Genomic DNA, 25,623 nt, shown 5'->3' on the forward strand with positions numbered 1-25,623 from the left:
TTCAGTAGGTTGTCTTTTTGTTTTGTTGATGATTTCTATAGGCAGTATTTTAACAGGTAAATTAGGTAAAATATCTGCTCAGAAGAAGACAAAAACTTTCAACTGTAACCTTAATCAAAGTTAGCTGTTTTAAAGTATTCTAGGAACTTCCCTGGTGGTCCAGTGGTAAAGAATCTGCCTTCCAATGCAGGGGATGCATGTTCAGTCCCTGGTTGGGGAACTAAGATCCCACATGCAGCCGGGCAACTAAGCCCTTGTGCCACAACTACTGAGCTTGTGTACCTCAACAAGAGAGCCTGCGTGCTGCAAACCACAGAGCCCATGCACCCTGGAGCCTGCACACCACAATTAGAGAGAGAAAACCCGCATGACACAACTAGAGAGAAGCCCGCGCACCGCAATAAAGAGCCCATGCGCTGTAACGAAAGATCCTGAATGCCTCAGCAAAGATCTCGTGTGCCAGAACTAAGAACTGACACAGCCAAAAAAATAAAGAAAATATATAAAACGAATATTCCAAAAAAGTATTCTAGAATGCTCTGTAAAATATTAGTTTGAAAATAATTGTATAAGATGAATAAGGGGAGAAGACTATGACTGAATCATTAACTCTCTTTCAAAATAATTTGTATTTTCCTCTTTCCATGATTGTTCATGGTGTTCCCTCTGTTAAGAATGCTGACTACCAGCCTCATCCTTTGATGTCCACTTTTGCTTCCTTAGACCATTTTACTTTTTTTCAGGAAGGGGAACTTATTCATATCTTCCTACTCATTTGTATGATTATTATTTTTGTTTTGCTTTGTTTTGTTTTGCGGTACGTGGGCGTCTCACTGCTGTGGCCTCTCCTGTTGCGGAGCACAGGCTCTGGACGCGCAGGCTCAGCGGCCATGGCTCACGGGCCCAGCTGCTCCGCGGCATGTGGGATCTTTCCGGACTGGGGCACGAACCCGTGTCCCCTGCATCGGCAGGCGGACTCTCAACCACTGCGCCACCAGGGAAGCCCGACATGAAAGAATTTAAGTTTCATAGATCAATAATCTAATCCTTCCCAACTTTGACAAGGAAAACATGTTGAGTGAAATACGCTTCCTCAGTCACTGCATGCTGCTGAGTAATTAACATACAGGAGTTTCTAAAGATCAGGCTGTTACATGGACTCTTTCTGTCCATTCTTCTGTGGCCAGAAATGTCGAGTGAGTGGTTCTACAGGGAAATGCATAGTCTCTTACTGGAAAAATTCTGTAGGGAGTGAACTAACCAAAGGGAAGATGTTAGCACCCGTCTCTGACCTCAGTGTTCTGTATTCCGGCTATAAACAGTACACTTGCTCTTTATTTTTGCTGAGGATTCCCTTATATAGACGGTCAGCATAAAGCCATTTAGATAGCTCATCTGCTCCCTAAATAACATATAAAAGTGCTTAGGGCATAGAAAGCACTGGACAAATATTAGTTTTCACTTTAGCTTTTAATATCGTTTCATTCTTTAGAGCTATGCTGACCAAAGAGCCACTGGCCGCCCGTGGGTACTGAACACTTGAAATATTACTTGTCTACATTGATATGTGCTCAAAATATACACACTGAATTTCAAACACTTAGTATGGAAAAAAGGATATCAACTAGCTCATTAATAACTTTAATTTTGATTGCATGGTAGTGTGGATATATTGAGTTAAATAAAATATATTATTGAAGTTAATTTCACCTGTTGCTTTTTTGTTTTATTAATGTGGCCACTAGAAAACTTAAAATTACGTATGTGCCCACATTTATGGCTTGCATTATATTTCTGTTGGACAGAACTGCTTTAGAGAGACTCCCAGGTGTGTGGCAAGACAGCTGTACTGTAGATGTTCATCAAGGATCTTGATCATCTAAGAGGAAAAGGAGAGCAAATTATAGCTGAGCAAATAGAAACTGTTCACTTATTAAAAATTGAAATTAAATTTGTTTTTTTTTTTACTGTTTTGTGGTCAGCTTTATCTTTAAGAAACTATAGCTAACATTTTATGTCTAATGGAAAATAAAATCCCTATTTCTAGGTTACTGGTTGGTTCACCATGGAGTGGCTTTCCTGAGAACCGAATGGGAGATGTGTATAAATGTCCTGTTGATCTATCCACCACTACATGTGAAAAACTGAATTTGCAAAGTAAGTTATAATTAGCAATGTGATTATTTTACACGTAACAAAATCTCATTTGTTATATACCCAGCTGAAAAAGAACAACAAAACCAATCATAGTTTTGTGTTTAAGGAATATAGACAGCTTTTGTTGCCTTTATGTCTGTAGTCACATGGGGCCCAACTGTATTCAAATTTCCAACACAGTTTGATGACCTGATTAAGAAAGATGGCTGCATGGGAAACGTGCTGCCTCCTGGGCCATCTATCCCCAGACTGTGGACCGGTTTCCACCGACATGTAGGATTATTTTGCTGGTTACTTATAGAAATCTGAGACTACCCATACTTCTCTCCCTCCTCAAAACAAACCATTAAGTATAGAAACATCAGTACTAGGGCTGATTTGGGGCGTGCTGAGGAACACTCTTTATTTCTGGTCATGTCTAAATGATTTCATTCTACTAAAAAAAATTCACAGGTTGGAATTCTTTGTAATTGTTTGCAATTGCTGTTTTAATTATCCACAAAAGTAGACCTCTGTTTCCAGAAGTTAAGTAGTGAAGGAGAATTGGGAAAATAGTTGGATAAGGTAGCAGAGTTAAGAGACAATTTTTCTAATAAAAAAGAGATGATCCTATTTGTAGGGAGAGTGGAAGGAGGCAATAAAAAGGGAGTGACTCCTGGTCAAGAATAAAGTTAACTGGATGGAATTAATGTCTCTGGTACCTGGGAAAATGAGTCTTAGGAAGAATGCTCTCTTCTCTGAAACACAAAGGAAAGAGAGGAGTCAGAATTCTAGAAGGACCTTTAGGTAAAGATGAGAGAAGTTGAGATTATCTTTCAAGTGTGATTATCTTCTTTGCAGTAGAGAGTGATGGGATCTGGGTTGAGTTTGGAGGCTTGAGAAGAAGGGTGAAGTTTTAAAACAGGTATCCTGGGAAATGGGGCATAAACTATATAATAAAACTTTTGAATACTCACGCCTAATATATATTTTTTTATTATTTTAGAAATTTTATGCATATGTATATATACATATGAGCAGATGACTTAGCATAATTTATGTGTATACACATATACATAAACAGTGTAATTTTATGTATATGTATACCTGTATGTGTACATATATGTATACACCTTGGCAGAGATTAGAGGATATGAGAAAATAATGATATTATTGAGAAGAATTTCAGTGTTCAGTAGCTCAAGAATGGATACAGCAGATGATGCCCTATTTGAGTGGGAGAGAGAAGGTTGGAGAGATTTATCTACTACTCTACATGCTAGTGTCATGATTTCCTCTTAAAGTTCATTCACTATTGCTTTGAGCCAGATTCTACCACACGGCATCCTTTGATAACACTTTAAGGATATTTTTTTCCGATCCAGAATAAAGCTTTAGCTGGAGCCACCATGACCTTTGCAGACTCCACCCCCTAGGATCACATTCTGCAGATGTGATCACATATTTAAATGAGCTGCCAGATCACTGAAGGCATCTCATTTCCATACACTTCATTATATAACACGAGCACTAAATTCAATGCTACATGTAAACCTGAGTGTACGTTGAAAAAAAATGGCTTTAAATAAATGATGATTTAACCACTCTTAAAAATCTTCTCCCCTTTGAAAGCTTCCACGAGCATTTCCAACGTTACTGAGATGAAAACCAACATGAGCCTTGGCTTGACACTGACAAGGAACGTGGGAACGGGTGGATTTCTCGTGAGTGTTTACTTTTCAAATCCTCATTCCTCTCAAGAAAGTATGAAGTCAGTGTCTTCTCACCATCCCTCCTAGCAAGCCAGATCTTGAGGTTTAAATGTTGGAGCTTGATTTTGGATAAGACATGCTAGATGGAGAGCCAACATGAAAGAACAATATGTTGATATGTAGATGTCTTAAGATATTTAGTAAAACCATTGCCACAGAATGTTTTGGAAAAAGGGATCAGAAGGAACACCGATTCTTTACCCTTGAAAATGTGCTTTGTATTTGTTGATAACAGCAGAATTCTAGCTCTTATTTCTCCTTCCTGTAGGAACATTCAGGATAGGTACTGCAAATTCAGAAAGTAGGTTTCAAAGCTACAAAGTACTTTTATTTTTAATCGTTTCTGATAATCATTGACCAATCTGATATTATTTAAGGCATGGCTTGATCTCATCTTATTTTATGTTAATGTGTACTCTCATTTAGTTTCGAGAAAGCTGTGAAAAGACCACCACAAATCCGTAAAAGAGAATGCCTTATTTAACAAGAGGTCTGGGGACAATTAATTGGTGAATAACTTGCATATCCAAATATAATTCTGAGTGAATTAAAAAGTTAATATAAAAAACTAGAAGAAAATGGAAGTTTTCTGAAAGAGAGAATAATTCCTGAGCTTGGGACTAACAAAAAAATAACATAGAAAACTGTTGAAAAGATGCAACTGTAAAAAAATGAAAACCATCACACACCAAAAAAAAAAAAAAAAGTGTTTAAAGGCAAACAAAAACCCAGTCTCATTTGACATTTCTGCCAGTCCATGTAGGTGTAACCTAGTTGTATAGCCCTGTTGAAGTAGTCTTAGAAAGTTTACTTTAACTTTACATTGGTTACGACATGCTACATTGATATGCTAACTTAAAAGCCTGGGTGTATAACCAGATTGCTCTAAAAATGTAATCAATTTTGAACAATATCATTCTGTTTTTACTGAGAGATATTAGAGAGACCTTGGTACCACTAACTGAATTAAGTGTTGCTTATAATATGTGTTAGATCAATGCATAAATGAATATTGCAATGAATCTTCCTGTTTATGATCTTCTGAAGTCTTTATCATAAGGTTGCTTTTGTCTTTTTTTTTAAGTTGAATAAATTAAGAAAGAAAAACATTAAGATACAGGGATTATAGAATGTGCTTCAAAGTTTTTAGTCTGTAACTTCAGATTTTTAATGTGTAACTATAGATTTTTATATGCAAAATAAAACATTTTGTAAATCTTATTTATAAAATAAAATTGCAAGAGAATTTGAGAGATTAACAGTCAATGTAGCAAGTAGAAGGAAGGAGGGAGGGAGGGAAAGAGAAAAAAAAAGAAAAGAAAAAAGCCAAAGTCTTCTTTCCATACCTAAAAGGTCAAAATCTTAAGATACTCTTAAGAATTCTGTGGAAAAGACTGACAATCATCACTTTTTTTTTTTTTTTGAACCTTCTTAAGTTCCGGGCTTAAAGCAGGAATGTTGTTCTGGCATTAACAATTGGCATATTCTAATTTCAACTCCTTAATGCTGTTTTCCATTGCTTTTAAAACAAAAAAATCTTTTTTAATACTTCATGAGTTAGTATTTTTAAGGGTGATTAAGATAAACCAACTTGGGGGTGGGGATATAGGAATCAGTAGTTGGTATCTTATTCGGTATACTAACCCAAGGCATCAATGGTGATTTCTCCCTAACTAATTGCAAAATGAACCAGTTTTATAAGGGAAAAACTATGCCTTGTTCATTGAGCATGAAATATGACCACAGCTGCTTCTCCTTTGAGCTACCAACAATTAAAGTGGGTCAAATAAGTTCCCTTTCATTCTTCCAATCACTCTTTGCAAGTCCACACTTTTCAGTTAAGTTTTAATAATTGGTCCACAGCTTTACATAAGGTTAAACTGTATAGATTTGTTTTTAAGATCATCACTAGACTTCTCTTCGCCATTTTTTCTCCTTTCACATCTAACGATTTGAATATTATTTAATCTAATGTTTCCCACGTGATTTAATCATGATTTAATCAGGAGTTCTTGGCATTCAAGGGCTGCTGAAAGGGAGAGCTTTGGGGTCAGGTCAGTGGAGATATTAATAGTTGGAGTATGATGTGCACAAGAAGACAAACGCCAGCTTTGATAACTGAAGGTTCTAGGGGCCAGAAGTATGGGGTTCTGAAGTCCTCAAAGAAATACTTTGATAACCACAGAGTTGAAAACTGGCGGTTCATGAACCTCCTTTGTGTTTGTTTAGCATGTAGAGTGTTTCAGGTTTTTGTTAACTATAAATTTTCACACAAAATTCTCTCTTTGACTCTCCTTGAGAATTTGGGAGGTCTGGCCACACGGGGCCTGTTGCACACCAGCCCACGGGCGGGAGCCACAATGGTCTGCCCTGCACAGAAAGCGTGGGCTCTTCATTCACCATGGTGTCTACACCTGGCTGGAGCTCTCTTCCAGGCTGCCTGCCTGGCCCATGGGGACATGAGGACTTAGGGTTTCTGCTGAAGAGTATAAATGGAAGGGACAGGAGGAGACCTATGTTCAAGGAATAACAATGATAATGATGCTGGCTAACAATTATATATCCCTTGCTATTTACCCAGCACCGTTCTAAGTGTTAATAGCTATAGACTCATTTCGTCTTCACAGCAGCCTTAAGTTAGGAGGAGGTCTGATCATCCTCATTTTACAGATGAAGCAGCTGAGACCCAGGTATCTGAGAGACAAAAAATGAACTTTGCACGCATTTTTCTCCTGGGTGTTCTCTGGAAGGACAGCACCCCTTTTGTCGAGCTTGGTGGGTGACCTGATGGGCTCCTCCCTACACTGACAGTCCCAGTGCTCCGGTCCCCAAGACGCCTGACACCAGGCACAGCACATCTGCCACCCTCTCCCTCCCGTCTGTGGGCTCCAGTGCACTTTCTCTCAAAGGCACTGTTGACTTGTTAGTTTCAAGAGTTGACGATTCCTAGAGTCTTATAAGAGAATAGAAATAGTCCTGAGTTTCACAAATGGCGAGGTGGAGGGTTAACGTTTTCCATGTGTTTTGTCATTGTTTTCATTTCTTTTAAGACCTGTGGTCCCCTGTGGGCACAGCAGTGCGGAAATCAGTTTTACACAACCGGGTTATGCTCTGATGTCAGTCCCAATTTTCAGCTCCTGACCAGCTTTTCACCTGCAGTTCAGAGTAAGTTATGAATGTGCAGAGGGTCTGAGCAATGCCTTACCTTAAAGGAGGGGAAAAATTGTATCAACAAGTGCCATCCTTTTTTACTTTGTCTCATTTGTATGTGGATGTGATTTTGCCTTACCTATGGATATATGTTTCTTTCGTCGTTTCCTGTGTAGCCTGCCCGTCCCTCATAGATGTTGTGGTTGTATGTGATGAATCAAACAGTATTTACCCCTGGGATGCAGTAAAGAACTTTTTGGAAAAATTTGTGCAAGGCCTGGATATAGGCCCCACAAAGACACAGGTATGGACATCCATTATATATACACTAACCCACGGCTTTCGTTCTGAGAAAATATTATTAGAGATGAGGTCTTTATCTTTGCATTTGTCAAATCCCCATATTAGAGGGCATTTAATGGTAATCTTGAAAGTTAACTGAAATTTGTGCTACACTGAGTTATTCTATCTATGACTTCCCCTAATGCTAGTCTTTAAGTTTGGATTTCTATTCCTGATTCAGGCATCAGATATGTGTATAGCATCTTAATTCTCTTTAGATGCTTATTTTTTCCTCCACTAACTCATGAACTAATCAATACATTTAGAAATCCAGTATGTATTTTTTTTACACACGCTTGGACTAATGATGACTTTCTTTTACTTTTTACTGGTGAAAAAATTATCTTTGAGTTTTTATAAGTAAGTTCATAGACAGCATAATTCTACCATTTATTATTTTATAGTCTTTTGTCATATTCTAGTCTAGCCTTCCATTTTTCACACAGGACAAGTCTTTTCAATACCCTTGAATAACTTTTTATGTTTTAAAGAGTCTTTAATTTGGTTTTCTGTCTTCCTGAGGTAGGCAAGCAAAACTCAGGAGCAGAAACGTCATGCTTTTATAACGCTGAATAGCATTTTTTAAGTTTCAGGGTTTTTTCTTTCTTTCTTTCTTGTTGGATCTGCTATTTCGTGGGCCATCCTGATTGTAGCAGGACATTGATCCAGTATCAACAGGAATCAATTCACAGAGTTACTAGTTTCTGGGTTGCATCTGGTGCTCCAGGGGCCAACAATTGTTGGAACACTTTTCTGAAAAGCTTTCCAGTTATCTATATTGAAATTTGCTTTTCTGCTTCCCTATACAGTATTATAAAATATTGTTATATATTTTCCCTATTGACATTGCTTTTCAATACCAAGAGGACATTAGTATTTGTCAAAACTTTGGAGGTTTCACTGTGGGCTTTCACCAGAAAATAAAATAAAATTTCTGTTAAATAAGACTAGGTATAGTACTGGTTTCTGGAGAGCATCACTGTTAAGGCCCTCATAAGAGAAGTTTTCATCTGTATCTGCTTATTTTCTCTGTTTCTGAATGGGTTTCCCCCGTAACGTGACTTATTGTATTTAATAGTCTCTTGTGTGGAATTCCTGGCCTTCCTCTTCTATCTTCCAATCCCGATGCACCTTCTTCGTCTCTAGAGGTGGTTTTACTCAGTATCTTCTCTTCCGTTCTAAATGTGACCTTTCTTTAAGCCCTACTATACCACATTTCTTTAAATCTTCTCTTCCACCTTTATCTTTTGCACATAGAAGTTATGGGGCTGTGTCAGGGGGTCACCATTCTCTTCCTATCACCTTAGATTTTGAAATCCTTAGAGTTATTTTTGATCGTTTCCTCTCTCAAATCTTACATCCTATCCTAAAGAGGAGGGTTCAGTAATATATTTTTTGTCATTTTTCCAGTGCCTAGTTAACTGCCTTCCTAGAGAAAGTAGCTGATTGAACTCAGAAATCCAGGCCTTGCCCTTCCCGTCTTCCTTACACATTGACCTCTATTTCAGAGACCCCTTACCACTGATCCCTCATCACCATTCCTATTCTGGAAGCCCCAAATCCTAGGCATAGAGGGTGATCTCAGTGCTGAGAACAAGGACATTAACAGAAGTGTCTGACCTCCTTGATCTGAAGGATTAGGGTATGTGCCCAAACATCTTGGTCAGAAGTTGTTCTGCCTCTCGGCCCTCTCAAATAAGACTCTCTCCAATGGCATTTTCCCTGAAGACCAGAAACTTCCTGCCCTAAATGCACATAGAGCAGCTTTCTTTCTAACGTCTGTGATTAGAGGAAATCCAGCACAACAAAAACATTCATGTTGACCGCATTGATTAGCACATCACTTTTTCTTGTATTCAACTACAATTCTTTGTTTATTATATAATCATCCTCACTTGATGAGATGTTCTGTGCCGTCCATGACTGCTTATAATTGTTTACATGTTTATATCCATTGGTAACTAGAAAATCTATTTATATCATTTGAATCTTCCTGTTAAGAACTTAATATTCATCCATATGGCAGTGCTTAAAAATCTACAACTATTACTCTTGAGAATCAAATGGTACACAAATGGCACATTATCTTGCTTGTCAGTAAGTAAGGCTGCCCTGCACTGATGGCCTCTGACCAGGAAGTTATTCCACTGGAAGAAAAATAACTATTCTTAAGAAAAAAGTTGGAAATGATTCCCTTAAGCTATCAGCCCATGTCTAAATGCACTTTCGATTTTTATTATATTGGTTAAATAGGAGTGATTTATAACTTAATGGCAAACCTGTAATAAACTTCTTTTCTCTTGAAGGTGGGCTTAATTCAATATGCCAATTATCCAAGAGTGGTGTTTAACCTGAACACTTTTAAAACCAAAGATGAAATGATTAAAGCAACATCCCAGACATCCCAGTATGGTGGAGACCTCACAAATACATTCAAAGCAATTCAGTATGCAAGGTAAGTTATGTTGCTAATAGGCTAATATTTTGATAAAATAGAGGTGCTCATAAGTACTAAAAAGGAGAGACGAAGAAAAGTAAATATGTGGTACCTACACTTAAATCAGAACTAGTAGAGAAGAAAAGTCTGAACATTCTGTTACTTGAATACTTTGAGAAGGCAGTAGGGGATGACGTTTTTAAATCTTTGATTTCTAGAACTTTTATAAGATATTACATAATTTTTTAAGATTTTACATGAAGTAAGTACAGTGAAATTAAAAGACCTTAGTTTAAGTTGGCAATGGAGCAATCTGCATTTATTTGTTAATGTTTATCAAGGCCACAGACAACTTGAGCTACTGGAGCACTTCACGCAAATTTAGAAGGGCCATAGATTCCTAAGTGTTAATGAACTAGAAGTCTGAATTGAATTGAAGGGCTCATTCTACTTATAACAGGCTGGGGCGGTGTGAATTTCACAGCTGTGTAACATTCTCCTAATTCTTTGCTCAGTGTCTCTTATTTTCTCAGCACTGCTGACCTTCATCTTCACTCTGCTTTAATCAGATACCTTTACAAAAAATGCTAACTATTCTCCTACTGTTAAAAAGGAAATGAGAACTGTAGGTTCACCTTCCCTTAAACCTACTTCCTGCCCTTTTTCATCGAGTTGTGAGTTCCTTCCTTCCACTGCCATAACTCCTTGAAAGAAGTGTCCATGCTCCCTTCTCCACATCCTTGAAACCTATGGCTCTGCCATCAGGTAAACATGGTCCTGCCTTAAGCCTCATCCTCTTTAGCTTCCCTGAACATTTGACAATAAGGAGCACGCACTGCTGTTTCTACTCCAGTTGCCATGACACCACACACTTCTAGAAAACCTGCCAACTTTTTGTCAACAAGTTTGCATCTTCACTGGCTCCTTTTCCTAATTTTTCTTCACCAAACAGAGCCCGCTCTTTTATAGCCCTGTTCTCTTAGGCATTGTATCCATTGTATACACATGAGCCATCAGCCCTGCCCGGGTGACCCCATTGCTTTGTCATTAGCCCTGACCTCTCTCCTACAATGCACACAGGCATCCAGCTGGTGCTGAAAATCCTTATTTGGAGTGTTGGCTCACTAATCAAATTCAGTACATTCGAAACTGGCCTTACTCTTTGCCCTGCCCCTCCTCATGACTCTGCCATTTTGATTCATGTGTCCACCTTTTCCCCTAGTCATTCAGACTAAAAACTTGATGGTTTACTTTATTCTTTCTGCTCCTTCTTAGGTCACATATCTGGTCAGTCACCACATCCTGTCCTTTCTTTTTCTGAATTTCCTATTTTATCTGTCCCTTCTTTTTTTAGTATATTCTGTGTTCTAGTTGCTGCTTCTATCAACTGCCTACTCTCCCTGTATATCTCAAAAGTAGATTCCCTATAAGAGAAGATATGATTGGTTTGGTTAACCTTTTTTGTCCCTATTAAGATGTCCTTTGGAGCCAAGCCATCTCAGAGGCCGCTGGCCAATTGCCATTATGTGAAGTACCCGTCCGGTTCCAGTAAAGTAGACTTAGGGGAAGACTAAGATGACATAGAAAAATGGCCTCGTAGGAGTTAGAAACAGCAAAGGGCCTGTATTTTTCGCAGGGAATGTGGGTGTTGCATTTTTCCCTGGTAAAAGCCCTGGGGCCTGGCAAGCTTCCTTCTCAAGGAGAATGGCCACTTTCTGTTAAAATGGGACCCATATGGCTTTCATGATCTTTTCAAAACTTTTTCTCCCCAGCACCCCTGTCTCACCACAATTTCCTGAGCTAACAGGACTCTTTCCATTGTTAGGAGAGTCACCTAACTTCTCACGCCTTCTGGAATTTAATTACTTCTATTTTCTTTCTCTTCTTCTTCTTCTTCCTCCTTCTTCATCGGTTTCTTTTTTTTTTCTTTTTTTTTCTTTTTTTTTTTTTTTGCGGTACACGGGCCTCTCACTGTTGTGGCCTCTCCCGTTGCAGAGCACAGGCTCCGGACGCGCAGGCTCAGCGGCCATGGCTCACGGGCCCAGCCGCTCCACGGCATGTGGGATCTTTCCAGACCAGGGCATGAACCCGTGTCCCCTGCATTGGCAGGCGGACTCTCAACCACTGCGCCACCAGGGAAGCCCTTCATCGGTTTCTTTACAACAACAAATAGCATTCCGATACTCTTTTAGTAAATATTGCCATTTTCCATTGATCTTATCTGAGTGCCTACACTTACAATTTACTGTTCCAAGCCCTGCAGGGAATCAAAACTAAATGAGGCATAGTTTCTACCCTCAGCAAACTTATAATCCTACATGAGCTCTACTGTATGTCATAAAGAGTATAATTCACTCAAAAATTATTTGATGTGAGTACAAGAATTCAAATTTGGCTGAGAAATATTTTTCCATATGTCTATATTCTGCTATATAGAATACAAAAAAAGCTTTAGGAAATAAAATGATAGTCTCAGTTTTACACATGTTGAATTTAAAGAGCTCCTTATACTTTCAGGTGAAAATATTCAATGCATTGAATATACAAACTTGAAGATAGGAGGGATGAATGGAAGCAAATACAGACTTTAAATTGTCATCATGTAGGTGGTGGTAGTGAACCTATATGATGACACCAGAAAGAATGTGCAACAAGAGAATCCAACAGACAGAAAAAAAAGTTGTTGGACAACTTGTTAAACATCTAAAAACAAAATAAAGCTGAATCCCTGCCTCACTCCTTGAATCAAAATAAATTTCAGCTGGACCACCAATTTAAATCTAAGAAAATGAAACCATTAAAAGACTATGAGAAAACTTGGGTGATTAAAGAGAAAAGTCTTAGAGATAAGTCCTTTTAAAATACCATGTCAAATATAAAAGATACACACGCAAAAGTTAATGGATTTGATTATATCAAAATATAAAATTTCTGTACAGAATTAATATCACCAAACTTCAAACAGTGATTAATGAACTGACAATTATTTACAATATATATGACAAAGGATAATTTTCTTTATTAACAGAAGTCTTACTTGTCAGGAAAGTGATGAAAAACAAAGAAAAGTGGGCAAAGATAAAGAAAAATCAAGAGTTCATGAAGGAAGAAATATAAATGGCTAATAAACATATTAAAAATACTCATCATCCTTCATAGTGAAAAAGTACATATTAAAATAACAATTATATATTATTTCTCACTTATAAGAATATCCCAGATTAAAAAGTTAATAATTCTCATTGTTATGGAAAGGAGGTGGAGAAAATTGCATTCTTGTACACTGATGGCAGTATAAATTGGTGGAATTATTTTTTTTATAAATTTATTTATTTATTTGTTTGTTTTTTACTTTTGGCTGCATTGGGTCTTCATTGCTGCGCACGGGCTTTCTCTAGTTACAGCGAGCAGGGGCTACCCTTTGTTGCGGTGCGTGGGCTTCTCATTGTTGTGGCTTCTCTTGTTGCGGAGCACGGGCTCTAGGCACACGGTCTTCAGTAGTTGCAGCATGCGGGCCCAGTAGTTTTGGCTTGTGGGCTCTAGAGCACAGGCTCAGTAGTTGTAGCACACGGGCTTAGTTGCTCCATGGTATGTGGGATCTTCCCGGACCAGGGCTCGAACCCGTGTCCCCTGCATTGGCAGGTGGATTCTTAACCACTGCGCCACCAGGGAAGCCCTAAATTGGTGGAATTTTTGAAGAGCAATTTAGTATTTTATTTATCAAAATTTGAAATGTGTAAATACTTTGTCTAAATAATTTTTCTGCTAAGATTTTATCCTACTGACACATTCGAAAAAGTATGCCAAGATAGATACACAAGGACATTCATTATAGCATTATTTGTGAAACTCAAAATGGCCTAAATGCATAATAATGGGAATTGGTTAAATAAACTATGGTTCCTCAAAATAATGAAATATTATGTAGCCATTAAAAAAGGAGAAGTCTAAACTAGTGGTTACCAGTGGTGGGGGAGGGGCAACATAAGGGTGAAGGACTAGGAGGCACAAACTACTGGGTGTAAGATGGGCTCAGGGATGTACGCTGTGGGGAATAGAGCCAATATTTTGTAATAACTGTAAATGGAAATTAACCTTTACAAATTGTATAGAAATAAAATCAGAAAATCAAAATCAAAGACAAAGAGGAGAGTTCTATATGTGCTGATATGGAAAGGTCTCCATCAAAATGAAAAACAGCTGCAGAGAATATGTTCCCATTTTTATAGAAGTTTAAGGAGTAACTTTTGCATATATTTCTCTAGATGAAACATTTTCTAGAAGGAAACATAAACTGATAATAGTGATTACCTTTGCAATAGTGGCTTAGTGTGAAATTTTTGTTTTACACCTTTCCAAATGCTTTGGATTTCTTTTACCACATATATTTGTTACCTTTTAAAAAACAATTTACTGTTGAAAAAAATAAATGCAGATCCAATGAGTAATATTTTATGACAGGAATGAATATCTTTACCCTGTTGATTAGTTTTAATGAGTTTAATCTTATTAGCAGAAGATAATTCTAAGGATTCCTGATGTAAATACACACACACCCACACACCATGGAAACCATGGAAGTTATTTTTAATGCCAAGCAAGATTTATATTTTTATATGTTTCTCTACAAGCTACGAATAGAACGTAGTTCAGAAGTCACCAGCACTGATAGAGAAATTCTAAATCACAATAGGTTATGCTCAAAGAAGTCAGTTTCATATTTATATTTCTAACCAGAGGTCCACATGTTTAGTTTATTTTTTGATTGAGTTTTTCTTTTATCTGCCACAGAGATTCTGCTTATTCAGCAGCTGCTGGTGGACGACCAGGTGCTACCAAAGTCATGGTGGTTGTAACTGATGGTGAATCCCATGATGGTTCAATGTTGAAAGCCGTAATTGATCAATGTAACAATGACAATATACTGAGGTTTGGCATAGCAGTAAGTGGCTTTTCTTTTTACTTGTCTTTCAGTTGATGGGTAAATATTCCTTTATAACATCACTTCTGAAGACTGCACTTTCTTATTGGTTGTTCATAGCTTAATATAAAAGAATATTTTTACTCTACCTTTGCTTCTTGCTAATTTGCAGTCCTGTCAATGAAGAGGATATGGAAGTGTTACTTGATTTACTTCTCTAGAGGGCCTATTGTGTTCAGAAATAGCCTAGAAAATACGAATAGGAAAATTGAAGTACAACACTAATGGCCTTCTCCCCTCTTCCTCTATTTTCAAGGTTCTTGGGTACTTAAACAGAAATGCCCTTGATACTAAAAATTTAATAAAAGAAATTAAAGCAATTGCCAGTATTCCAACAGAAAGATACTTTTTCAATGTTTCTGATGAAGCAGCTCTACTAGAAAAGGCTGGGACATTAGGAGAACAAATTTTCAGCATTGAAGGTAAATGAACTCCTTCTTTCCAGAATTTTTTTCAAATTTTTTTCAAGAAAACAAACTGATGTTTACCAGGTTGTAAGGGGGGGAGGGATAAATTGGGAGATTGGGATTGACATATATACACTACTATACAGTATATAAAATAGATAACTAATAAGGACCTACTGTATAGCACAAGGGACTCTACTCAATACTCTGTAATGGCCTATATGGGAAAAGAATCTAAAAAAGAGTGGATATATGTATATGTATAACTGACTCACTTTGCTTTATACCTGAAACTAACACAATATTGTAAATCAACTATACTCTAATAAAAATTAAAAATAAAATAACATGTTCTTCAAAAACCTTAAAAAAAAGAATTCTTTATTACCATACTTGTTCTATTAATGTTAACTTATATACCTTATACAAAGAGAACTCCTAAATAGCATCAGTAAGAAAAATAGACAAAGAATGATGAATAAGTAGTTTATAAAAGATAAAATACAAATGGCCAATAAACATAAGAAAATATTCCCAATTTTAGTAATTATTTTAAAGTATAAATGAAATCAATGTTACTTTGTGTCTAAAAGATAACAAAGATTAGTAATGTTTAATCTTGGAGAGATTATGGGGAAGCAAAAAAGCTCATACACTATAAGATTATAAACTGTATAACCTTTTGGGGTGGCAACTTAGTAATATCTATTATAATCGTAAATAGTTTTACCTTTCCATATTGTAAACAGTTTTTGTAATCATAAAAAATGGTACCTTTTTACACTGTTACATAATTTCTGAAATTCTTGAATTTGTTTGCAACAAACATGTCTACTTTTAAAATTAGAAAAATACAGTGAAGATTTTTAATAGTTCAGATTTTGAGGAAATGTTTTACTTACCAGATCTACAATAATTTACTTCTATGGCCTTGGAAGGGCTAGTCTCTATAGAAATATCATGTGTTCAAGAGCTCACTATAAGCAGGACTAGAACACAATTCCCAGTTGGTAAAAAGTCCCACATGACCCAAATCCTGGTTCCTGATGGTTAACCCAAATAACTCTCATATTTTATTGAGCACCTACTATGATCAGGTACTGCTTCAGAAGCTGGATCCAAGGGGATTGTGTAAATTAAGTATTAATCCCTATAGTCAGATCTTTATCTCCCGATTATCCACTGGAAGGGTCTATCTAAAAACTTTTATTCTTCTCTACATTAATGTGGCAGTCCAGAAGTTTAGCTTCCTTTTTGCGAAGATTAGTGAAATGTAACCGCTTTGGCCACATGTATGGAAAATGAGTTCTAATTGAGTCTTATGGTGCTAGTGTCAGAGGCAAGCACATATGTAGAACTTGGACCAACTTGCCAATTGGTAAAATTTCTACTCAGTCTTGAATCCTAGTTCCTGAAGCCTAATCCAAATATCTCTCAGCACAGTCTTCACTACAGAGCAATTGCCTGGCTCCTCCAACTGCATCTGAGATATATGTGCATTTATTACTACAAATATTTAAAGCTAAAAATTCAGTTAGGTTCTTAGCAAGTAATGATAATTTTCTTAAAAAAGATAATCATGTCAGTTTTCATCTTACCTCATCCCCTATGCTGAGTGTTCTCTGATATCAGAAATTTCATAAGTATGCCAACAAATACATTAATGTATGATCAAGATTAATGCCAACTTCAGACACTACCTCAGAAGCATTATGGATTTCTACATCTGTTAGAACCCTTCCTTAGAGATTCCTCTCTCTCAGAATCTGCCAGCTCTATATTTTTGAGTGGACATCAGAACACTGTGTGTGTGTGTGTGTGTGTGTGTGTGTGTGTGTGTGTGTGTGTGTGCGCGCGCGCGCACGCACGCGCACATGTGTTTCAAAATTTTATTTAAGACTGATAACAGTGATATGATTTTTGAAACTGCTTCCTAGGTACTGTTCAAGGAGGAGACAACTTCCAAATGGAAATGTCACAAGTGGGATTCAGCGCAGATTACTCTCCTCAAAATGTGTGTATATCAGATAACATTTGCCTTAATACTTCTGGGTGCAGTAACCACCATACTAAAGTGGGAAAAACAGCCATCTAGTGATCAGCAATGCTCATTTCTAGTCACAGTCATTTAGCTTCTTTGCTCTGCTGGCTTATCATCTGAAAAACAGGGGTTAATAATGCCTTCCCTTCCGTATTTCACAGGGATTTTTTTATGGGAAGAAAAATGATAATATACAAGAAAGCTTTTGAGTGCTCCAGGGAACAGGCACTATATTAATTCAAGGTATTATCACTGCAGGAGTTTTCTTTATATCAATTAACTACTGGAAAAATTTGCTAAAAACACACACTCTTGTCATCACTGTTGTTGAATTCTGAGTTGCCGGCGTATCTTTTTTCTAAGAGCAGAGACAGAAAAAAATAGTTGAAAAAGTAAGGAGTTAGGAAAAGAGTGAGATGGGACATCTTCTTAGCTCAGGGAAGTCCATTCTTTCTTAGAAACATCCATCTCGCAGGCCTCTGATTCTAATTCTACTCAGGATATGAGTGCAGTAGTAATAATAGTAAAAGAGGAAAAGAGGTGACACTGGGAAATGCTCGGGGAACAGAATGAACTCAGAGGATTTGATTGGCAGAATAAAGGACCAGGATTACCTTATTTCTCTCTATAATAAAAGGTGTACTAACCTTTTCTGTATCAATTGTTAGAGATTAAAGTTACAGGTCTTTCCCTCAGAAAAAATCTAAGTGAACCCACGCAGAGAGAATTTTTCACACAATTTCTTGAGGTTTTGTACACTCCCTGAAGCCCCTTCCTGCACCCAGATTCAGAGTCCTGGATTTATGACAATCATTCACATAATTTCATGGTCTCTTATCCTCAAAATGGGACACATTATTTCCCTGTTTGCTATGTTTTTAATGGCTTTGTATTTTTCATTCCAAAATCATATCTTGATAAACCATAATGGAAAAGAAAATGAAAAAGAATATATGTATAACCAAATCACTTTGCTGTACAGTAGAAATTAATTCAACATTGTAAATACTTCGATAAAATAAGTTTAAAAAAATTAACCAAAAAAACCCCCAAATCGTATCTTTGATGTTTTCTAAGATCTAAGATCAAAAACTTAAAAATAAGAAGTCCCATCCTGACCAACCCTACCTTCTGCGATGACTTGTACCTTCGAATATTCAGATTGGGTTTTGAGTCAATCCCCAGTGGCCTGTCCTCTTTGGCCCCTCCCCACTGGTGCTGACCAATGGCAGTTTCTTCTCATATCCAGTGTCACAGCTTCAGGTTCCTTTTGTAGCGGTGCCATATTCAAATAATCTATTATTTGATAGGATAGAGAGGATTAGAGGAACATTTGAGAAGGAGTAAAGAAGAGAAAGAAGTTGAAGATAGACCGGGTCAGAAGAGGGCCAGCAGGACGGGTCTGGGGTAGCAGCGCCCACCTCTCCTCCTCTGGCAGCAGCACTTCCTGTTTCTGGAGGATGCCTCACATCCTGAGCTCTTCTTAGGAGTATGTGAGGCTGGAGGCTCGCTTCTGACTCCTTTCTAAATGCTCACAACTGTTTGGCATTTGCAAACATGTGCCTTTGCATGGAAATTTGAAGATGGCTATGTGCCCCTCCTGTGCCGTGGTGCAGATTTATCTTTAAAATGTGTTGTACTAAACGAAGCCCAAGGTAACGTAGCCCGTGGGAAGGCTTTTTTTCCGGCACAAAATGTGTCAAAACAATTCAGAGATATATCAACACACAGTCTGTTAAAAAAACCAAATTCAGCTGAGTGAATTTGAAGATCTAAGCAGCTTTATTTAGTGATTCATGAATCAGGCAGCGTCCCATCTAACAGACAGAGAGGAGCTCCAAGGAGCTGTAGAAAATGGAAGGCTTTTACAGGCGGAAGGGGAAACAGTTGGTTCAGGCAAGTTCGCCTTCCTGTAGGGGACAGAAGGGCTCTATCGGGTGGATTACCTCACTAGTGCTGACCAGGAAATTCCAAACTGACCCGTTAAGATCACATTCCTGGGAGGGGGGCATTTGAAACTGCAATTAGGTTCGGTATTAAGTCTGGGTTTGGTGATGTGGGCTTGGCACAAGTGTTTCCATTTTGGGGCTGTTGTCTCTTTTCTTCTTAGCAATTCCTATACATTTTATTTCATCATGCTTAGTTTTTTTCCTTTAAATTTAGACCATTTGTTTCAGTGTTTGGCACACGCTACACTCTTACGCTTTACAGGTGATGTTAATGCTTTCCATTTTTCAATTATTTTAGGATATTCTGATGCTGGGTGCAGTAGGAGCTTATGACTGGAGTGGGACTGTTGTCCAGCAGACACCTCATGGACATTTGATCTTTCCGAAACAAGCCTTTGACCAAATTCTGCAAGACAGAAATCACAGTTCATATTTAGGTAAGGCCTAGCAGCCTTTGGCTCAGCAAATTTAAATCCCATCCTTTAAACGAGCGTCTTGTTGAATCTCAGGGTCAGTTCGGCAAAGTGCTTGAGCTATCCTCTAATTGTTGTATTTGTTGCACATATTTCTGTTGCTTCTTTGCCAGTCAGCCCTTAGCCCGTAACTACTTAATGAAACGCTGTGTATTTGACTCATTAATCTCTTCTGGCTGTTCCAGCAGTTGCTATTCCTGGGACATGATTGTGTTTCTCCAAAATAGAAATAGTTCCTAAGAATCAATACGGTAAGTGGTAGTCTATATCAATTTGGAGTTTCTAGTCTTTTTGTTCGTGTAATAAGCAGCCACCAATTTCGAGCACCTACTACGGGACAGCTCCTGAGTTGGCTGTTCTATCTACGTAACATTTAATCCTTCCAACTACCCTTCTTTTTTTCTTGTGGTACGCGGGCCTCTCACTGTTGTGGCCTCTCCCCTTCCGGAGCACAGGCTCCGGACGCGCAGGCTCAGCAGCCATGGCTCACGGGCCCAGCCGCTCCACGGCATGTGGGATCCCCCCAGACCGGGGCACGAACCCGCGTCCCCTGCATCGGCAGGCGGACTCTCAACCACTGCGCCACCAGGGAAGCCCCAACTACCCTTTGAAGGAAATATTATTATCCTCATTTTACCTTTGAGAGCCAAAGAGGTTAATTACTTGCCTAAAGATAAAAAACTTACTAAATGGCAAGTCCAAAATTTGAAGCTGGGACTGTCTGACTCCAAAGCTTATGTTCTTTCAACTGTGCAAATTTCCACCTTTTAAAATTCATTTAGTTATTCATTCAAGAAATATTGGTTGAGTGTCAGATTCATGAGTGGCTGATGGGGACAACCCAGAAACTAGGGCCAGCTTTATAGGGAGATGCCCTGCCTCCACTGGGCAGTGCTGGTGGCCAAGGGGCAGAAGCAGTTTATCTTAGAAAAAGGAGGATGTGCACTCAGGATCACTAGCAACTGTGCGTCACACTAACGAAGAGGACCTCTGATCATCTCTGCTAGATTCACAAGCCTATCTGGCCGAGATATTCAGTAGTACCTACTCTGTGACCCCTTCTCTCCTAGGTTACTCTGTGGCTTCAATTTCTACTGGAAAAAGTGTCCACTTCGTTGCTGGAGCTCCTCGGGCAAATTATACCGGCCAGATAGTGCTGTACAGTGTTAATGAGAGTGGCAACATCACAGTTATTCAGTCTCACAGAGGTGACCAGGTAAATTCCATTGTTTAAGAAGATGAAATTAATTTCAGGGACAACAGGACAGGTGGGGAGTTAGTAGAAATGGAAACTAACATTTATTGAGTGCCTATCCTGTAGCTGGCTCTGTAATCTGTGTTTACTTGAATATTCCTTAAATCTTCACAACGGTACTGAGATCTACCATCCCCTTTTGACAGGTTACTGAGGGTTTAACTACCTTTCTAAGGCCACATAGCTTTCATGGGGTGAAGCTGTCATTAAAGCCCAGTGATGACAGGCACCTAACCAGCGCTTTGTAGGTAAGCCCCTACAAGGAGGAATAAGGAGAAGGGAGCAGGATAGCATTATAAAGACTGAGCTGCGACATCTGAGCTTGTCGAGGTGTCCTGTGGCTTTGACATTTCTAAAAGTAAAACAACTCCCTTCTCTGCCACTTTCTTCTGATGTGTGACGGTTTGGTAGTCAGAACCTGTGACGCCGCCCAGTCATGGCCCACGAGAGCAAAGGCCAGCTGATAGATTCCTATTTCCTTGTGACGTAGTTTTGACTCATGGACTTAGCACATATTTGAAATGAGCATCACTGAACTCTAACAGCCAACAGAAAATTTTCCTCCTTAAATCAGAGAAACCGACTATCCACAGATTTCCCTTCTCTGGGATTAAAACTGATCCGCTGTCTCTATGGACTTTCCAGGAGTAAGAAGATCTGAGTCTTTGACTTCCTTGACCACAAACCAGCTATGGTCACATACTTTTCCCTCCTCTTTAATATTTTAAAGAAGGGTGCTTTTATTTTGAGAAAAGTAATGCAAGTGTTATGGAAGGACTCATTTCTGATTCATTTCTGAATCCTCAAGAGGCATTCACGTAGGCATACGTTGAACCTCGGTTGGATGGAATGATGATCATTCAGATTCCCAACCTCTCATTTCCTTTCATCAGCAACTAGTTCTCCAGCCCAATCTATCTGGGAACTACTCCACTGTCCCAGACCATGCCATGGATGCTTACGTCGCTCGTGCTTTCCCACTCCACTCCACCTAGCAACTTCCTTGCCATCTTCTAAGATGCAATTCAAATAATACTTAATCTTTCTAAGCCTTTCTGACTCCTGTGCACTCTGATCACACAGCATTTGCTACTTGCCTCTATTATCATATATTTTACCATGGAAGCACAATTATTTGCTCCGCCTCCCTCTTCCCCTCCTGCCTTTGTGTACAACCTCTCACAAAGTTTCTAAGTGTTGCTTAAATGTGGTCTTTTACCCACCAGCATCAGAAGCACCTGGAGTGCTTACTTAAAATACTGTTTTCTTGATCACCCCATGGACATGGTATCAGAATCTCTGGAAATGGGTCCCAGGAATCTGTATTTTACAGATACTTTTTTGGTGATTTTTGTGCACCCTGAGGTCTAAGAACCAAATGTTAGATTGTGATACAACCGGAGAGGAGGGGCTATGTTATCCATCTTTAGGTACCTAGCGCCTTGCAGGCAACGAATGCTCGAGTTTTGCTTGCTGAGTGAGTACACAGAAGTTCAGCGTGATACTAGGAGTATAGGAATCCTAAGGCCGATATGCTTTGTTACTCCAGATTGGCTCCTATTTTGGTAGTGTGCTGTGTGCAGTCGATGTGGACAAAGACACCATTACAGATGTGCTCTTGGTAGGTGCGCCAATGTACATGAATGACCTAAAGAAAGAGGAAGGAAGAGTCTACCTGTTTACTATCACAAAGGTAAAAAAGAAAAAATTATTAAACTGACTTTGTTTGATTTGCTTTAGTATGGGTAAATAAAAGTTAATCTACATTCTTGCAGAATTAAGAAAATTTATTATTGAATGATAATTTTCATATAGAGTATGGTTTATTTATTGATAAATTTATGTATTTGGGGCTGCGTTGGTTGCTGCTCACGGGCTTTCTCTAGTTGCGGCGAGCGGGGGCTACTCTTCGTTGTGGTGCACGGGCTTCTCGTTACGGTGGCTTCTCTTGTTGTGGAGCATGGGCTCTAGGTGTGTGGGCTTCAGTAGTTGTGGCCCACAGGCTGTAGAGCGCAGGCTCAGTAGTTGTGGCGCACGGGCTTGGTTGCTCCGAGGCATGTGGGATCTTCCTGGGCCAGGGATCAAACCTGTGCCCCTGCATTGGCAGGCGGATTCTTAATTGCTGAGCCACCAGGGAAGTCCTAGAGTATGGTTTATATTCCATCATTTTGAGGATGTCACCATTAAGTTATAGTGTTAAAAATCACATTGGGGCTTCCCTGGTGGCGCAGTGGTTGAGAGTCCGCCTGCCGATGCAGGGGACACGGGTTCGTGCCCCGGTCCGGGAAGATCCCACATGCCGCGGAGCAGCTGGGCCCGTGAGCCATGGCCACTGAGCCTGCGCGTCCGGAGCCTGTGCTCCGCAACGGGAGAGGCCACAACCGTGAGGCCCGCGTACCGCAAAATAAATAAATAAATAAATAAATAAAAAATCACATTGATAATCATAACTTAGAGCTTAAAGTATAGTGCCCTGCCGTTTTCCACGAGGTCTTTGAATACATATTCTCTTTACAAATAAAGTCATTATAAATGCACATTGTTTTTTGAAATACACACACACACACACACACACACACGCACAAACATCTGAGTATTTCCCAAGTATCTCATTCAATTATTCTACTTTGCTATAAAGGTATATCAATAACAGGGCAAAGCTACCTTGTTAATATTTTACAGTGGTAAGTACAAATTTTACCAGGCACTTTAGAAACCTCCATATATTCCTGGATGCTTTCTACAGTAGTTTGTCAGGAAATTCCATTGCTTAGTGTAACATTTAGGTATATATCCAAGTCTAGGAAATTCCAGTTCTTGCACATAAAACTAAGCATACTCTAACATGGAAAAGCCCAGTTTTTCCAACTTGCAGACTGAACTCTCTAAATCCATGCACATAAGTATAGAGAACTTAGTGAAACCTGAAAGAAAACCAAAATTAAAGGCACAGGTTGACATAGAAAATTAGATGACCAGATACAGAAAGGATGGAAAAAGAGAAGCTAATATTAATACAGTAAATATTATATTTATCTGTTGTGATAGTTTGTCCTACCTTATTTATTTAAATTAATGTAAGAGTTAGCCCTTTATCAGAAGCAGTTAAAACAACTTTAAAGCATATAAAGAATGTGCAATTGAGTATTTAATAAGGGAAGAGCATATCTACTAGTTTGGAAATTTAACAAATCCCCAGTTTCTTAAATGTTTCTTGCTAGTCAGTCTGAATTATCATTAATTGTTGAAGGTGAGAAGATCTTCCAGTATTTTACCAGACTCAGCAACAAATTGATTTCCATAAGGTTATTAGAGAGGAGAAGGAATCAACACTGACCCAGTTTCATGGGTGAGAAGCATTGCTTTCTTGTGAAGTCATGAAATATTTCCATTCTTGATTTCAAAATCTGAAGGAAAAAAACCACACGACTGTGTCTTTCACAAGAAAATGTCTTTTCTTTGGCAGAATTATTCAGTGTGTCTTATAATGGGATATTAACAACCTCATTTCTCACTTTCTGTGCCATTATAATTATACCTCTGTTGTTCAGTAGTTTTTAAATAAGGACTAAATTAAGATACTGTGTTCTATTTTGTCTCTACCTTAATTTTATTGAAGCGATTAGTAGATTTTTACCAGAAAATTTTTAAATCAAAAAATTTGGAAACAGATGAGTGAGGATTCTAATACTAAGGGGGAAAAAAGACAAAGAAATGGACACTTTTATGTAGGTTGTGCAGCCACGGTAAAGAGAGTTGCTTCCTTTCACCTTGCTTTATGAGCAGATCGATTGCCTATGACCTTACTTGCTAAAAAAATACTTTGTATGTCTCATCATAAATAGAGAATTTTGAATTCTAGGTTTAAAATCCTATCCATTTTTAACGGTTTGCAAATTGGTTTGGGCATCATTTTCTGTGAATTTTAATTATAAAAATTGTAAGTTTTTCTCTTTTTTTAATTGAAGTATAGTTGATTTACAATGTCATGTTAGTTTCAGTTCAGCACAGTGATTCAGTTATACATATATAAACAGATATAGATATATTCTTTTTCAGATGCTTTTCCCTTTTAGGTTATTACAAAATATTGAGTATAATTCCCTGTGCCATACAGTAGGTCCTTGTTGGTTATCTATTTTATATATAGTAGTGTGTATATGTTAACGTAAGGTTTGCTTTAATTGTCCCCTTTCCCCTTTGCAAGGGCGTTTTGAATTGGCACCAATTTCTGGAAGGCCCCGAGGGTGTTGAAAATGCTCGGTTTGGTTCAGCGATTGCAGCTCTTTCAGACATCAATATGGATGGCTTTAATGATGTGATCGTTGGTTCACCTTTGGAAAATCAGAACTCTGGAGCTGTGTACATCTACAATGGTCGTGAGGGCACCATTCGCCTGAGGTATTCCCAGGTAATCCAGTTTCGTGGTGATTATTTACATGTGAGTATCATTCCTTTAGAGCTAGAGAGTATCGTGCGGACCATCCAATCCACCCCTCTTGTTTTATAACTTCATGCACTCATTCATCAGATGCTTGGTGAACCTCTGCTGTGTGTCAAGTGCTGATAAGTCTCTGGGAATGCTGCGAAGTACCGGACAGACAAAATTGTGCTCTTTGTAGATCTTCCATTTTTGTGGAGGAGACGGGGAAAATGAGATAAATAAGATAAAATAATCCA

At 38.5% G+C, this 25,623-nt stretch overlaps 1 protein-coding gene across 1 annotated transcript in view; it reads left to right on the plus strand.

Moving 5' to 3' along the window:
• The window catches only part of ITGA2 (integrin subunit alpha 2), a 104,425-nt gene that overhangs the window by 47,761 nt on the left and 31,041 nt on the right, over positions 1 to 25,623 (plus strand). Inside the window, exons 3-14 of the mRNA XM_060142940.1 lie at positions 2,048 to 2,157; positions 3,769 to 3,860; positions 6,959 to 7,073; positions 7,235 to 7,362; positions 9,707 to 9,855; positions 14,629 to 14,779; positions 15,075 to 15,240; positions 17,163 to 17,239; positions 19,514 to 19,652; positions 20,759 to 20,904; positions 22,493 to 22,636; positions 25,151 to 25,354. Coding sequence (XP_059998923.1) covers positions 2,048 to 2,157; positions 3,769 to 3,860; positions 6,959 to 7,073; positions 7,235 to 7,362; positions 9,707 to 9,855; positions 14,629 to 14,779; positions 15,075 to 15,240; positions 17,163 to 17,239; positions 19,514 to 19,652; positions 20,759 to 20,904; positions 22,493 to 22,636; positions 25,151 to 25,354 — 1,621 coding nt within the window. The remainder of the gene's footprint in view (positions 1 to 2,047; positions 2,158 to 3,768; positions 3,861 to 6,958; positions 7,074 to 7,234; positions 7,363 to 9,706; positions 9,856 to 14,628; positions 14,780 to 15,074; positions 15,241 to 17,162; positions 17,240 to 19,513; positions 19,653 to 20,758; positions 20,905 to 22,492; positions 22,637 to 25,150; positions 25,355 to 25,623) is intronic.

The sequence above is a fragment of the Lagenorhynchus albirostris genome, chromosome 3 (assembly GCF_949774975.1).
Source record: "Lagenorhynchus albirostris chromosome 3, mLagAlb1.1, whole genome shotgun sequence".
Taxonomy (NCBI): domain Eukaryota; kingdom Metazoa; phylum Chordata; class Mammalia; order Artiodactyla; family Delphinidae; genus Lagenorhynchus; species Lagenorhynchus albirostris.